The 16,084-nt window shown below is 37.3% G+C and overlaps 2 protein-coding genes across 2 annotated transcripts; one reads left to right on the forward strand and one right to left on the reverse strand.

The window, feature by feature from the left end:
• Positions 1-5,730: 5,730 nt before the first annotated feature.
• On the reverse strand, positions 5,731-6,733 carry LOC140013181 (lachrymatory-factor synthase-like). Its single transcript, XM_072062279.1, has one exon. The coding sequence runs from the start codon at positions 6,543-6,545 to the stop codon at positions 5,964-5,966; it is 582 nt and encodes a 193-aa protein (XP_071918380.1). The 5' UTR covers positions 6,546-6,733; the 3' UTR covers positions 5,731-5,963.
• Positions 6,734-9,123: 2,390 nt separating this feature from the next.
• Positions 9,124-14,840, forward strand: LOC140013680 (casein kinase 1-like protein HD16). Its single transcript, XM_072063371.1, has 16 exons — positions 9,124-9,977; positions 10,858-10,989; positions 11,076-11,149; positions 11,242-11,311; positions 11,412-11,467; positions 11,571-11,642; positions 12,277-12,371; positions 12,458-12,524; positions 12,636-12,765; positions 12,839-13,057; positions 13,168-13,310; positions 13,391-13,565; positions 13,684-13,774; positions 13,864-14,021; positions 14,106-14,294; positions 14,382-14,840. The coding sequence occupies exons 1-16, from the start codon at positions 9,501-9,503 to the stop codon at positions 14,439-14,441; spliced, it is 2,208 nt and encodes a 735-aa protein (XP_071919472.1). The 5' UTR covers positions 9,124-9,500; the 3' UTR covers positions 14,442-14,840.
• Positions 14,841-16,084: the final 1,244 nt, after the last annotated feature.

Consider the following 16,084-nt stretch of genomic DNA (forward strand, 5'->3'; position numbering starts at 1 on the left):
TCATCTAATTAATTATAAATAAGTTTTTTATACACTGTCAGAAACAGATTTAGATCATAGTTACATAAAAAAAATTAAATTTAAAATTCAAATCATGCACATGTGACATACATCTATAGCCGTTAGTCGTTAGTGTTAAAAAAATAAGTATATTGTTAGTTCATAGAAAGTTGTTAATGATCCTGTCAGCTGAGTTAGGTCTTGTGAAGGCATTTAGTGTAATTAAATTAGCACTGGTGCGGTTATTGTTTTAGCAGTGCAAAAGATTTAATCTATTAAGGACTAATTAAATGATTGTTGCTAATGATCCAATTGAATCTAAATCTATTGTTTTCCAAGTCTTGTCTAAACTACCACACTTGATAATTAACATCAAATTACCAAGTAGTAAGTCTTAAAGCATAATTAAACGGCTTGGAAAATGTTATGTTCTGCAGTTCTGGAAATCAGGGGCCGACAAAAGTTGCATAAAGTTGGAATACGGAATGTAAGCCAAAAGCAATTTGGTGTTCCATAGAGAGTGGTCCTGGGGTATGGTGGGATTGTGAGGACAACATTGGTATTGAATTCTCATGATAAGGACAATACTCACTCTTTTTTTCTCGAGCCTTTGCCTCTTTGGAATGTTAGTTCATGGTGATGATTATAGCTTATGTAAAAGCTTTGGCACCTCACCTACCCCAAGGATGGGGATTGTGACCAAAAATGTGCTGAAAATTAGGTTCTGTTTGTATTGCTATTTTCTGGTGTTTTTGTAGAAATTACTGGAACGATTTGATATATGTAGAGTAAAAAAACGATTAGAAAATGCATTCACGGAAAATTTTAAAATTTTTTTGGGGGGAAATGGCTTTCCAAGAGAATAAAAGCTAGGAAAATTGAAAACTACAAAGATGGCTCCTCCTATGGGAAAAGACTTTATTTGTTTGCTCCCTCTCTCGCAGAAAATTAAAGGAGATTTTGACTAGAGTAGTTCTACGGAGAATGTGAAGAAAATAGTTTTAGAGAAAAGGAGGGAAAAACCCGGTACTGTAATTTGAATTTTTTTTTTTAAATTTTAGTATGTTTGTATCATAAACACATCTATCACATTATAACAAAGGTTATTTGGGAAAATAGATTATCTGGGATAATTTTTTTTTTGAAACAAATACTATAGTATTTTTTTATATGATATATTTGAGATAAAAAATGATTAAAAATATGTTGATAATGCAATCAAATAAATTTTGACTCCAAAATTATTTTTTTTCTCTCATAAACCATATCAAAAAGTGCAACGGTGGCAAAACACACCTCTAGATAATTATGTCATCCATGTTCATAGTCAACATACCTCAGATACTTTTTAGTATAACAAGTCATGGGTTTAATTGTATTAAATTTGTCCGCAAACTAGAAAAAGCCCCATAAACATGTGCTATTAAACCGCTAATTACGGGTAAAACGAGGCTTGTTGAGATCTAAACACGAAGATGCTATGTATTGAAGCTCTGACACTAAGGGACAAACCTTCCTAATTTCCCGGTTGAAATCCTCGGCCCCCACATGAACCCCCCTTAACACCTATTTCTGCCAAGTGTTGCAACTTAACTCTTCCACCTCGTTATTATCAAAGAAAAAATAACTCTTCCACCTTGTTTGTCTGTCTTGGTAAATTAGACAGCTGGGCTCACCTCTCTTCATCAGCTTTTCTATCGTTTGTCTTCCTTCCTGTCGAGAAGAAATTTTATTGACAAGATTGGGATTTTGTATGCATTCTTGAAAATTATAGAGTTTTGTGAATCATGCATGGAATTTATAGAGTTTTGTGAATCAGGCCAAACCATGGGTCTTATTCAATGTTGGAATCGGGCCAAACTATGGGTCTTATTCAATGTTGAAAGAAATGAAGATAAGCATTTGCCTCTACTAGGGAATCGGGCTCAACTCTGAGACTAAAGTCTCACGCAATGTTTTTAAACTCGGACCGGTCAGTGAACCGGAGATGTGGCCGGTTCGCGGTTCGATCGGTCCGACCGGTCCAACCGGCCGATTCAAAGGTTCACTGTTTTTTTTTTTTTTTTTAGTGCTAAGTACTAAGCAGGTTTCATTCTACACTTGAACTTTACCAACATAACTTAATTTAAGTTATGATAATAATAAATTTTCTAAAAGTTATACATAAAACATGGAATGATAAATATAATTAAAATATCATAATTCACCATAAGTTTTCATAAATTCATTATAAACATAAATAGATACAATCCAAATGTTCACCAATTATCACAAATAAAAACACAAAAAATAAATTAATTAAATATTAAAATTCTTTTACAACCCTTAAAAAAATCCATAAAAGAGTTCAAGTTAAGACAAATTATTTGAATAGCAAACTTTTATCAGTGGCATGATAAGCAACCACACCACCTTCACAATTTCATCAACTTAAGCTGAAAAAGTTAAAATTTTATTATAAAAATATAAATCTAATTGCTCTGTTGACCTTGGTCGATCAATCCTTGGTTTTGATGATTAACAAACCAAAATGTAGATTTGGGCTAATGTTTTTATGTGAGTAATTTGTTAGAACAGATTCTTGTGGCATAAAAGAAGAAGCAAAAACAGGGCACTCATGTCGGACGCTATCGGACGTCCGAAAGGATGAAGAACATCAAGAAGGAAACTCTGTCGGACGCACATCGATCGCATCGGACGTCCGAGAAATTTCGCAAAGATTTGATGACTCTCTGCCTACGTTCGGACGCAGGGTTCGGACGTCCGACAGGCCAACGGCTAGTTTTGACAGCAATTAATATTTGACCGTTGGAGAGTCTTTTGGAACCATTTCTCACCTTCTATAAAAACTCCAAAGCACAAGAAGACTAGAGACTTTTGCCAACACAAAATACAAGCTTACAAGTGAGATTTTTGAATAGAAAGATTCTTTGTTGGTTGTATAAGGGGTTGGGAAAGTTGGGTTGTGAGGTTGCTCAAGTGAAGGTTATTCTCTAGGAGGAGTAAAACCTTGGTGAAGGTGAACCTATCACTTGAAGTGGTAAAACCTTGGTGAAGGTGAACCTATCACTTGAAGTGGTAAAACCTTGGTGAAGGTTGCCTCATTTGTATAAAATAGTTCTTAATTGGGTGAGTGATCTTTCAAGTGTAGGTTGTTGAGGGTTAACTAGAATTGTTGTAAAACTCCTTGGCTCAACCAAAGAGTATTTGGGGTGAGGAAGGAGTGAGCCTTCACTTGTACATCTTGGTTAGCATCGCCATCAATTGAAGAGGCTATTGGTTTGATATTTGGTTTGCATTTCTTATCTTTTCTCTTTAATTAAGTTTTCTTTATTGTGCTTAAATTTGATATATCTTTGTGCATCATTGTGAATTTGTTTGTACTCATTGGGTTGCACCGGGCTCTTACATGCTCAAACTAAAAAAAACTAAAAATTTTTGAAAAATAAATATACAGTTAAACACATAAAAAATTAATTGCTACTAAACATTACTAATTAACATGTTATATTAAATTCAACGATCCTATACCATTAATTATTTTAAATTCAATTATCAATAGTTTCGATTATGTGCTAACTACCATATTTTTGACCAGCCCAATGTTATTATTTGTAATTCCTACCCAATTCCTACACGGATGTGCACTACTTTTGCAAAAATTTCATCATTAATTAATCGAATAAAAATAAAACAAAAATGAGGGAAACATATGAAAATTGAGGGGAAAAAGAAGAAAATGCAAAAAATCAACTAAAGATAATAATATAGAAAAAAAAACCTTGAAAAGAAAAAAATTAAACTTACTAAGATGTTGGAAAACAAGAAAAGTTGAAATTTTCAACTTGTTTACAATTTGCTAAAGATAATAACCTGATAATAATGGTGAAGACTTGAGAAAATCTTGTTGTGGATATTTGGGTTAAAAATGGTTAAGAAGAAAAAATTGAAAAAAAAATAAGAGAAGAACTTGATGTTTTAATATATTGTTTAGTCAAGTAGAATTCTCAACAAAATTAACTACAGTCTAGCGGTAAGATTGTCATATCCAAACTTGGAGACCCAGGTTCGAATCTTAACTACACCATTCTTGATATTTTGTTGAAGAATTTAAAAAACCGCCGGTTCACGGTTCTTAACGGTTCGTCCGGTTCGTCCGAATTTCAACGGTTCTCCATGAACTTCCGGCTTTAGTATTAGACCGGACCGGTGACATGGCCGGTTCGCGGTCCAACCGGTCGAACCGGCCGGTCCGGTCCGGTTCTGAAAACATTGGTCTCACGTCCTCGTTTGGATTAGAATTTTTAAAAATTTTGATAAAAAAAAATGTACGATAACGATTTGATGTATATAAAATAAAAGGATACTTGAAATAAGTGTTCATGGGGAGCCCTTCCTGTCACCAATTGGCTGGATAGGGTTTCTCTATGGGTCCCCCTTAGATTGTTCTTCTGAGCCGATTTCTCGATGTCTTCTGCGTCGTTTGAGTGTATCGTGGGATCTTTACTCTAAGTTTAAGGTCCATGGGGAGCCCTTCCTGTCACCAATTGGGTGGATAGGGTTTCTCTGGGGATCCCCCTTAAATTGTCCTTCTGGACGGTTTCTCGATGCCTTCTGCGTCGTTTGAGTGTAGTGGTGTTTGTGTGTTTTCTACCATTTGGAAGAAAAAAAAATAAGTGTCCATGAAAAATATAATTTTTTTTTTTTTTTTTGAAAATCACAGCCCAGGTAAGGCCAACTCCGGACATGTGGCAGAATTTTGTTAATTAGGCTCCATAGGAGCTGGGGAACGGGGCTGAAGATATCAAACAGCTAATTTCCTCCCAACCGCGCATCTCAGGATTGGGCGGCAGCTCATAAGATGAAAGCCTTTGCTTACAGAACAAGAGATAAGTATCCGACGTTGCAAAGTTGTAGCTCACTTTTTAAACTCCAGCCTTGTTTGAATTTCAGTTTTTTAAAGAAAATTTGTAATTCTTCTTGGTGAATGTGTTTCTTAATCACATTTTTACTCTACATATATCAAATTAGTATTGTATATTTTCTTAATAAAAATTTCAAAAAATAGCAATTCAAACGAGAGTTCAGATTAACTACCCGTTTGGATTCCTATTTTTTATAGTTTTTGCAGAAAAATGTACTGTAACGATTTGATGTATGTAAAATAAAAAAAGTGATTGAAAAATATTCACGAAAAATGTAAAACTTTTTCTGCAAAAAAATCACGATCCAAACAAGGCAAGCTAAATCTCCACCCAGAAGCTTCCATGAATGTATTATTATCTGACTAATTTCTCTTGAGCTTGAACCAATTTTTATTCAAATATGTCTGTTTAAAGATAACGCACAAATCTATCCGATTCATCTAGATGGAAAATACATTGACGTACTAATGTTATTTTCACTTGTTTTGAGAATCTATTAATTTCAGATATGTCTATATCTATGTTATGTTTGATTTGATATATGTTTTTATCAGCAGTGGAATTTTACTGAATGAAATGATTTTTTCCATACTTAAAAACAAAAAATGGTTGGTATAAGAAAATGAAAGAAAATATGAGGAAAATGGTCCCAACCGAAGAAGATATTAGAATGTGTATAAAAACAAAATCTCTATGACTATAACCAGTAATTGACTAATTCTTGTCAATTTTGTTTCACTGTGCCATTTCCATATAACAGAAATCAAGTCTTAGTCCCATAAAGCTCAGCATTTATAACAAAAGATTAAGGAGAAATAACTTCTTCTAAATTCATATGGGTGCATAATAATGCATCTGTCCAGTCCAATGGTGATTTAGTTTCCTTCAGTTTTGAACATTTTCCTTAGAATAGACTAGAGTAGGATAAATAAAAATAGATGCAAAGTAGATAAGCGACGAGTGACTTAGAAAAAAAAAGAGTGGATTCCTACCACCACCCACTTAATGAAACTTGTACCCAACCATAATAATACGTAGCTAATTATAAGTTTCACCTTCCCCAGAATTGCTTAGGATATCCTCCATTTTCTGAGCCATCCGGTGCAGCCCCACTTCATATTTTTTAACCAAGTCTTCTAATCTCCAGCCTCCAACAGCATCAACTGAAAATGACCACTCAACAACACATCCTAGTCGACCACCATCTTCATCACCAGATACAACAATAGTGCTATCCCCTGCTGGAATCGGATTCTTGTTGATCTGAATGGTCGAAACGTAAGAATGGAACCCAGTATTGCTATCAATAATCTCATAGCTCAAGGACTTTTCAGCAGGGTCAATGGCTGTTAACTTCTCTTTGGACCAGCTGATGACTGTTGATCTCTCTTCTTCGTTTTCTTTGGTTTCTTGGGATGGGATTGATGACCCTTCGCAGTATCGAATCGATCCAATCTCTCCATTGCTTCCATGGATGCCGTAAGAAGTGGCGAGGCTGGGGAAATACTTGTGTATGCCAAAGAAATCTTCAAGAAATGGCCATATTTGGTCTGCACTTGCATTTGCTAGCTTTGTTGACACCTTGGCTTCCCACTTAGGCTTGGAAATTGGTTGCTCCATTGAGTGAGGATACTAAGTGGTAAAGAAATGTTGGCCTCAACCTCTTAAAAAGTGTACAATTCTTATACAACAAACAATATATAGAAGCCAGATGGACATCTACACCACCTTTATGAATTATTGGCATAACATGAAAATTATCAAATTGGGTGCCAAATTGAAAAAATTAAGTTCAAGTTCATTCCTACTAATGCTTATGCTAAGATAAGGAGTTGGCTTCTTTTATTTGTTACTGGCAGGCATAAATGCATGTTATATGTATAATAATTAAAATTAAAATAGATGATACGCATTTATACCTATTAGTGTATACACTTTCAATATATATAAAATTAATCAGTAGATTTGTACCATCTCTCCCACTTCGCACCTTGGAACGCACCATTCTTATAGAGATTGATGCGCTTTCGCATCTTCTTAACTTCAAATGGCTTAGGTGACAAAAGGGTTGCTCGCTTCCATAGGTTAGGTCGAGCGGTCAGCTCCCCCTCTTTAGGGTATGGTAGATTTACTTGGGCAACCAGGGTTCAAGCCCCTTTGCTACCTTACTCAGAATGGAGTGGAGCCTCCTCTCTCGGATCGGAGTGGGATTAGTCAGGCCAAAGGCCTGGATACCCACTTCGTCAGGAAAAAAAAAAAAAAAAAAAAAAGACAAAAGGGTTGCTCCATTTTCCTAAAGAATAAACCAAAGCCACATAGAGCTGCACTTTGTGGAGCAAATTTTATCAGAGATATCTGGTGTCCAGGCCCAACAATATGACACACTTACTGCCTTGGGCCTCCGGCCATTAAACTGGCGAATATTGTTAAACAAATTAGCCCGGCATTAGGCTTTTAAATATGTCGTGGCCTAGGATTAGTCCATCAAATCGGCTATAAATTCAAGCTCAATTGCCTCAAGACTCTTGATATACTTGATGAGGCTTACCAATGTTGCCAATACTAACAACCCAATACTATACAAGTTGTAACTAACCACCAGGGCACCAGGTTGAAGCAATTAGTGGTTTGACCATTTTTTCAAGAGTTTCGAGAGTAAAAGGTCAGCCCAAATTAGTGGTTTCCACAGTTGCATTACCCATCACCTGTGTCTGCTTGCTTTCGGTTGCCTCCTCTCCGTTTGAATTAGCTGCTTTTGGGAGTATTCTTAAAATATTTTATTATAGTGGTATATATAAAAAACTTTTATAGTAGAGATATGTTTTTTGTGATTTTTAAGATTTTTGAATATATTTTGGGATAATTTTTAAAATTAAAATATTTTTATGTTACTTTTTAAAAATTAAAACTAGCACCCACAACCACCACTGGCATTATACCCATTCACCATCACTACTCACTACTGCCGCCACCAATTTCTTCTCCTTCTTTCCTCTCCTTCCTTCTTTCCCTTCACTCTTTCTCCTCTCCTTCCTTTCCCCCCACCTCACAACCCTCCCCTCCCCTCCCCCTCGACCTGGTCTTGACAAGATCAAGGCCTCTGGCCTCCAGATTGTGACCAGAAAGTTGTGAGGTCACAACTGGAGGCCTGATCTGGGGGTGGGGGAAAGGGAAGGGGAAGAGGAAGAGGGAATGGAAAGGCGGGAGGAGAAGGGGAGTGGTGGTGATAGGTAAAAAATATTGTTGAATTTAATTTTTAAATTTTTATATATATTTGTGAGTTGTTTTTGACACATTGTATGAATCATATCCTTTGCATCATTGTGTGAAAAAAAAAAGTGTAGACTTTGCATCATCTTCCCACAAAGCTAAAAGTATATCCTTAAGAGCTATTGGTTTGCAAATAGTAATATGTGATAGTTAGGGTTAGTAGTGTTGCACCTACAATTTTTTTTCTCATTTTTGTTGCTTTTATTGCCTGAATAATCATTATCTACACAATTTTATCTGTTTACATAATAAATATATTTTTATTATTTTTTTATTTCACATACATCACGTATAAAAAGTGATATAGTATTTTTTTTCACAAAATTATTCCAAATAATCTTCTGTCCAAACACACTTTTATCGCATGCTCTTTATACCGGTTAGCTCCCAGTTAGTTATTTCTTCCTTCTATTTGTAAAAGAAAATGTGCTTCTAGTTATTAGTTTTTTTTTTTTATTATTAATCGTCACATTCTATTTCTACTCGTGAGGTGCTCTAACAAGTATCCTACTAACTATAGTGTATTAGTACATTTAGTACGTACTTGTGACTATTAGTGTGTAATGTTGGATTTAGGAGGGAAAAGGCAAAATGTAGGAAAATTTCTTTAAAACAGCAAAAAATTTTGAATCCCCTCTCAGTTTCTTGCCCTCTCGCACATAAAACCCCCTGGAGCTTTGTTACCCTACATCCCCCATTCCCAAAGAATCGTGTATCCACCACAACCTGTCACCGTCTTATTCGACCAGCCGCGAGTGCCGAAGCATCGATCAAATTTTAATCTCCAACCAACCAATGAAAATTACCCACGTCACCATGCCCCGATTAAAAACGAGGGCATCCACAAAATAAACCTCCTCCAAAATAATTAAAAAAAGGCCCCTAAATTGTACTACTATAAAAATTACTTAGAAAACAAAAAATAATTGCTTGGGCAAGGGTATTATACTTTATTAAAGAAAAATCAAGACGACTGAAAAGAACCATACGCTTCTCTCTCTCTCTCTCTCTCTCTCTCTCTGTCTCTTTCTATTTCTCGAGCCATTCTTCACTAATTTTTTGCTGTGATTTTTTTTGGCCCTAATTCGGATCTCTAATTTCCCAATTTTGAAGCCGTAATTTTTCAATTAATTCATCGATCAAGTGAGATTCGATCGTGGAATAACGAACCTTTTTTTTCCCTGCGGGGTTTCTGGTTCATTTCTGTTTTCTTGGATTCGATTTTAACCTAGCCGATCGGAAGAAGATTTGATGAAGGTCGGATTAGCGAATTCACATCAGAAGAAGAGTTGATGGACGATCGCTATGCCTCAACTGCGTAGCGGAGTGAGACGAGGCCGCCGTGGATTGCCGATTGCTGCTGCTGCTGCTAACGTTAGACAGGACGAGCCTTCCGAACAGCCGAGGAGAAACAGTAGTCGGAGAGCTGCAACGCCGGCGAAGAGAGCCGTGAGGACTACTCGGCAGAGGCGAACGACAGCAGGGAATAAAACCGGAGGGAGGATTAATAATAGAAATAAGAATAGGATTAAGAAGGAAGAGGCGGAGCAGCCGTTGCCAGTGTTTGGGGTGGATGATGATGCTGATGATGAGCAGAGAAATGATGTGAAGAAAACGGCGTCGGTTGGTGAACAAGAGGATAAAAGAGACGCAGTCAATTTGAACTTGAAGGAAGAGGTAGGGGAAAAGGAAATAATGGATGAATACGATAGCGGAGGTCGGAGTGGTGATAAGGGCTTGGGGGCTGAGGACGAAGGCAGCACTGCTCCCCTTCCCGAGAGGGTACATCTATTTTTACTACTGCCGTTGCATATCATACTTGAAACTGCAAAATCCTGTTTCCCTTTAGTCCAACTTGTCAACTTTTTGTGCAAGTTTTGGTAAAGTTGGTATTTTTGTTGTTAGATTGACTATGGTGGTTTTGATATGATTATTTAATGAGGCATTTCAGAAGAAAAAAATTTCAAACACTATGAGTTTTAATGTTTTATTTGAATATATTTTGGAACCAGTAAAAGAAGAAAACAAAAGGTGGGTGCAGGTGATGTTTCATTTCTTAAGGTGCTAATATGAGGTTTCGAGTTGATACATTGGACTTTTGTGTTTTTCTCTTCAAATTTATGTGACCGTCTAGAATGAACTTTTTGGGGACGCTAAAGTAGGTGGTTCTAAATGACTCAGCTCTGCGTTTAGTTGGTGTCAAAAGTTGCCTGCAAGCCAGAGTTTTAAGAAATTTGTTGAACAAGTGTTCAACTGTGCAGTTCGAGGGAGGGGCGTTTGGGGACTGTTTGATGTTTTTGCTGGTTAATTTTCATTTTTCTGTTGCTAAGTTTGTTGCGTTATTCAAAATTTAATGTTGATTGGGTAGATATTTTATGAGGAATTGAACTTTTCTAAACCTGCTTTAGTAGAAAGAGTTCTTTTGTGAATTAGTCACTCAACAGGTAAGTTCTTTTTCTTTTCCTCATGGAAAAAGATCAGTTGTACTGAAGTAGGTGAATTTACCTGATTGATGTAAACTAATCTTTTTTGCTTTTTGCTTTTGCTTGGAGGTGAATTAAGTTGGCAGTGGAATTTTGTGTGTATTACTGTCAGTTGTCAAAGGCTGTTAGGCCATCCTACAGAGATTGGAATAACTATTTCTGTTTGTTTGTGTCTATAGGTCCAGGTCAGTGGCTCACCCGCATATCGGATTGAGAGGAAGTTGGGAAAAGGAGGATTTGGGCAGGTCTATGTTGGTCGTCGAATTAATCCTCCAAATCCAAATGAGAGAACGGGATCAGGAGCTGTTGAGGTATGGCATTTGTCATTCTTTTTCTGCATGGTAGCTGCATCTATACTTCTTTTCATGATAACAAGATGGAGTATGTCCAATTCTAGGTTGCCTTGAAATTTGAGCATAGAAGCAGCAAAGGCTGTAACTATGGACCACCGTATGAGTGGCAAGTGTACACGTAAGTCATCTTTGCTGTTATCATTATGAAATTTTGTCTTTGTAATTTGCTGCTGCAATACCTCCATCTATTTCCTTGGTTTTACTTCTTAGTGCACTTGGTGGGAGTCATGGCATACCACGTGTGCATTACAAGGGTCGGCAAAGTGACTACTACATTATGGTATGCCACTAAGCTTATAATATATTTTCCATTTCAATACTTTTGTTTTACATATTTATAACTGGAAACTTATATTTGAAAAGCGTTATTTTCTTTGCAGGTCATGGATATGCTTGGTCCCAGTTTATGGGATGTCTGGAATAACAATTCTCACACGTTAGTTTCTCTTTTGGGCCTTGGAGATGATTGTGATCACTGTTTTTTTAATACTGAATCATTTGATTAACTTATAATGCCTGTTCTTGTTTTTCGATTACAGAATGTCTATTGAGATGGTTGCTTGTATCGCCATTGAAGCCATCTCCATACTAGAGAAGTTGCATTCCCGAGGGTAATTTTTCTGTCATTAACATGCAATCTTTATCCTTTTGGGTCCTATGAGAAAAAGATTGTTCTGCTGTCTTAGGTTTCCTTGCCTTTATATTCAATTAAAAGTATATTGTGCGAGATACCTAAGGTGACTTGCTATAAGTCCTTCCTTGACCCTTTCTTGGTTTTAGTATTTGGTGCAAGCAAAAAGTGTGCAGGGTCTGGGATTTATCGAATTTAGAGAGGAATTCTTAATCTGTAGCAGGAAAGAACTGTGAAAAGTTTAACATGGAAATACTGGATAAGAATGTTTACTGCTAGTATCTTACAAAAAATTTTGAGTATACGAATTTAATGGACATGGTAATAAAAAAAAATTTCTGGATTACAGTGTTCCTTTGTGCCGCTAAGTGTAGCATACAGATTCTAATTTAATTGCTGGTGTATGTGTAATAATGTGTGGCTTGATTGTATTGGTTGGCTAAAGTGGTTACATGATTCTGGTTATCCAAGGCTTTGCGTTAGCAATGTCTTTATTAAAGCTAATTAGGCAGATTTATATCCATGTGAAGTTCAGAGGCATTAATAACTTTGTTGATTCCCTTCCAACTCGAGGAATTTACTTGTTCTATTCTTGTAACGGCTGAACTTTGCAGATATGTGCATGGAGATGTAAAACCAGAGAATTTTTTGCTCGGTCCACCTGGAACGGCTGACGAGAAAAAATTGTTTCTTGTTGATCTTGGACTAGGTAAACATCCAAGTGTGTCAATGCTTTATCAATCACTAATAAGAAAAAGTCAAATTCTAATTTTTGTATGCCGTCTGGCCCTTCAGCTACCCGGTGGCGTGATAGTTCAACCGGCCTTCATGTTGACTATGATCAGCGACCAGATGTTTTCAGGTATTGTAATAATGCAATATTTTGCATCTTTTACATGTGATTCGTGGCCTGTGCTTTCTTTCTTTTACTTTCATGTCATTGCTCGCTAACACAGAAGGCTGAATGTTTCAGAGGAACCGTACGTTACGCAAGTGTTCATGCCCATCTTGGAAGAACTGGAAGCCGCAGGGACGATCTTGAATCTCTTGCTTATACTCTCATCTTTCTTCTTCGTGGTCGCCTTCCTTGGCAAGGATACCAGGTTGACTGCTTGTAAATCTAATATTTTGAACTCTACCCTATACACTTGTTATTCTTATACAATGTTTATATAGGGTGAGAATAAAGGCTTCCTTGTCTGCAAAAAGAAGATGGCAACCTCTCCAGATACACTCTGTTGCTTCTGTCCTGCACCTTTCCGGCAGTTTGTTGAGTATGTGGTGAACTTGAAGTTTGATGAAGAGCCTAATTATGCAAAGTATATATCCCTTTTTGACGGGATAGTTGGCCCAAATCCTGACATCAGGCCAATTAATACTGATGGTGCTCAGAAGGTTCTTTGCATTTTCTATTGCCATTCTCCTTACTGCTTCCTGGTAAAGAGCTTGAGATCTTCTGGAAAGTGATTCAGATTGTTCCTAACTTTGGTCTCTCTTTCATGAAGCTTATATTTCAAGTTGGACATAAGAGAGGCCGTTTAACAATTGAAGATGATGACGATGAGCAACCAAAGAAGAAAGTTCGAATGGGAATGCCGGCAACCCAGTGGATTAGCGTTTACAATGCTCGTCGCCCAATGAAGCAACGGTATTAAATTTCAGGTCTCTGTGTTCCAGGTTCACTGTTGAGTAATGAATTGGTATAATGGTGGTTGGTTGGTGTTGCAGGTATCACTATAATGTGGCAGATATGAGGCTTTCTCAGCATATTGAGAAAGGAAATGAGGATGGTCTTTTTATCAGCAGTGTGGCCTCTTGTTCAAACTTGTGGGCCCTGATAATGGACGCCGGCACTGGGTTCACTGCTCAAGTTTATGAGCTCTCACCTTATTTTCTTCACAAGGTGTCTTTTCTATTTTTCTTGACTTGCAGCCATCTTGTGCTTTCGCTGTTAATTGTGTTCTTCAGATATCTGTTATCATGGCGTTAACATGCTCATCTATTTTACTGTCTTGGTGTAGGAATGGATAATGGAACAATGGGAGAAGAATTACTATATTAGTGCAATAGCAGGGGCAAACAACGGGAGCTCATTGGTTGTTATGTCAAAGGGTTAGTGCTGCTTCTTAAGGTCAATGCCAATTTATGATAAATTTTGTGCTGCAGACTTGCCTTATTTGTTCATGCTTCTTTAAAAATAGGTACTCAGTATTTACAGCAGTCCTATAAAGTGAGCGAGTCTTTTCCATTTAAGTGGATAAATAAGAAATGGAGGGAGGGTTTCTATGTTACTGCCATGGCAACTGCTGGAACTAGATGGGCAATTGTTATGTCCCGTGGTGCTGGATTCGCTGATCAGGTTTGTGGGATGCAGCATCTTATGACTAATTTTGCGGCTGCTGATGAACTTGTAATTTGTGAATTATGTGTGTGTTGTTTTCAGGTTGTGGAATTGGACTTCCTGTACCCTAGTGAAGGTATTCATAGGAGATGGGATGCTGGGTATCGCATCACAGCTACTGCTGCTACGTGGGATCAAGCTGCATTTGTTCTTAGTGTTCCAAGAAGAAAGCCTGCAGATGAGACACAAGAGACTCTTCGAACTTCTGCTTTTCCCAGCACACATGTCAAGGTTGACCATACATTAGTTTGTCTTTTAAGTTCTTCCTCTGATTGATAATCTCCTTTTTGGTACTGAACTATAGTGATGTTATTGCAGGAGAAATGGGCTAAGAATCTCTATATTGCATCCGTATGTTATGGGCGAACTGTTTCCTGAAGCATATCACAATTTTGCTATGAATTTATTATGGGCATTAGGGAGTGCTCTGTTGTATGAACCAGGATAGTGCCTTCTCTTCTGTTAAAGAGAAATATTGCCTTGCTTCTCTTCAACCTGACTCATCATCTGAGGGAGTTAATGTATGCAAAAGTCCTGCGCTATCAGATCATTGTTTGGTGGTTTATGCGCACCAGATGTCAATCCTAATCATGCTTTAGGTATTTAGTCAAGTTTGAGAATAGGGTAGATTAGGCTTTGGTCTAGCTTTGTATAGTCATAAAACAATAATCATCTATTGCAAAGTGCACAGCCTCCTGTGTTGCTGATGGCTTTATTGGACTTGTGATTAGTATTTTACAATGAAGTCCTAATGTTATCAGTTGATGGCCTTCTCCACTTTTGGGTCCTTGTCTGAGTTCGAACTTTTTATCCTTGGGATTTGACAACTTTGAGATGTTGATTGTGATAATTACCGAAGATCGTTATTTATGGACATTTTTCTACGCCTGGTCTCTGTGATGCTCAAAAAAGTCCTGTTTAGTTGAAAAAGCTTGGGGGCAATATGACTGCTTTCTGGAGGAGAAATGAAAATCCATCTTGATGGAAAATGGCTTACATAGAACACTAGTAACAACAGAACACTGCTGTGAGGGGAGTATTTATTTTCTCATTGCGTCTGTTGCTCCTGGATTCGGTGCGGCTGATGTGACTGCCAAGCTCGGAGGAGACACTACACTACTGAGAGAAATGAGATATTGGAGGCTATGCCGTCAGGTGCACTTGTCTTATTTCTGCACCGAATAATCATCATCCACAAGGCTCGGGAAATCTTCGTATCGGTGCATCTTATATTCTCTATAATGTAATTTTTCCTACTCATTGTGTGGTACAAGCATGCATGTGATGTGGCCTTGCTATGGTAATACTGGCATCGAGACAGGCTACTTTGTGACATGGTCCTCCGAGCTAATCTTGAAAGAGGTAGAAGGGTCTAGAGTTTGTATATAAGAGACTTTAGGAAGTAGAATTGGGCAGAACCTTCTAGAGGTTAGGTTTCAAGGGTGTATAGTTAAGAGTGTAATTTGTTGAAATGCTCTTACACAATGATTAGTTGAAATGCTTTCCACTTGTGTTCTTGAGCAGAGAAGAGAGCAAATAAAAGGCAAGTAATGTAACAAAATACATTCACTAGCTGTTCAATGCGACAAAGTACAACAAAACACAAAAAAAGAAGGTGAACTTGGAACCAAAAATCAATACACATTATGAAGAGACCTCATGGCATGCTCTCGTATACTTGCGAACTCAGTAGTACGAATAGTAGTCGAGATTGATAAAAAGAAAAAAAAAAAAACAAAGAACAGACAAATATATAGAAATGCAGCACATGTGACATTTCGACCAAAAAAGGAAAAAATGTTTTGACTTGTCGAATTTCTTATTTTCATAATCCTCCCACTTCACACTTTTTTCTTTTTCATTCCCAAATTGTTCAAATCAGAATACACAAACAAACCACATGTAAGACAGCACCCATGAGCCCCCACGTGAATGGACTGGTGGTTGGCGCCTCTTCCTCGGGACCGTCAGGTCCTGGGGTCGAATCTCCGCAGCAACATCGGTTTCTCCGTGCATCTAAC

Source organism: Coffea arabica, chromosome 8c (genome assembly GCF_036785885.1).
Source record: "Coffea arabica cultivar ET-39 chromosome 8c, Coffea Arabica ET-39 HiFi, whole genome shotgun sequence".
In the NCBI taxonomy this organism is placed as follows: Eukaryota; Viridiplantae; Streptophyta; class Magnoliopsida; order Gentianales; family Rubiaceae; genus Coffea; species Coffea arabica.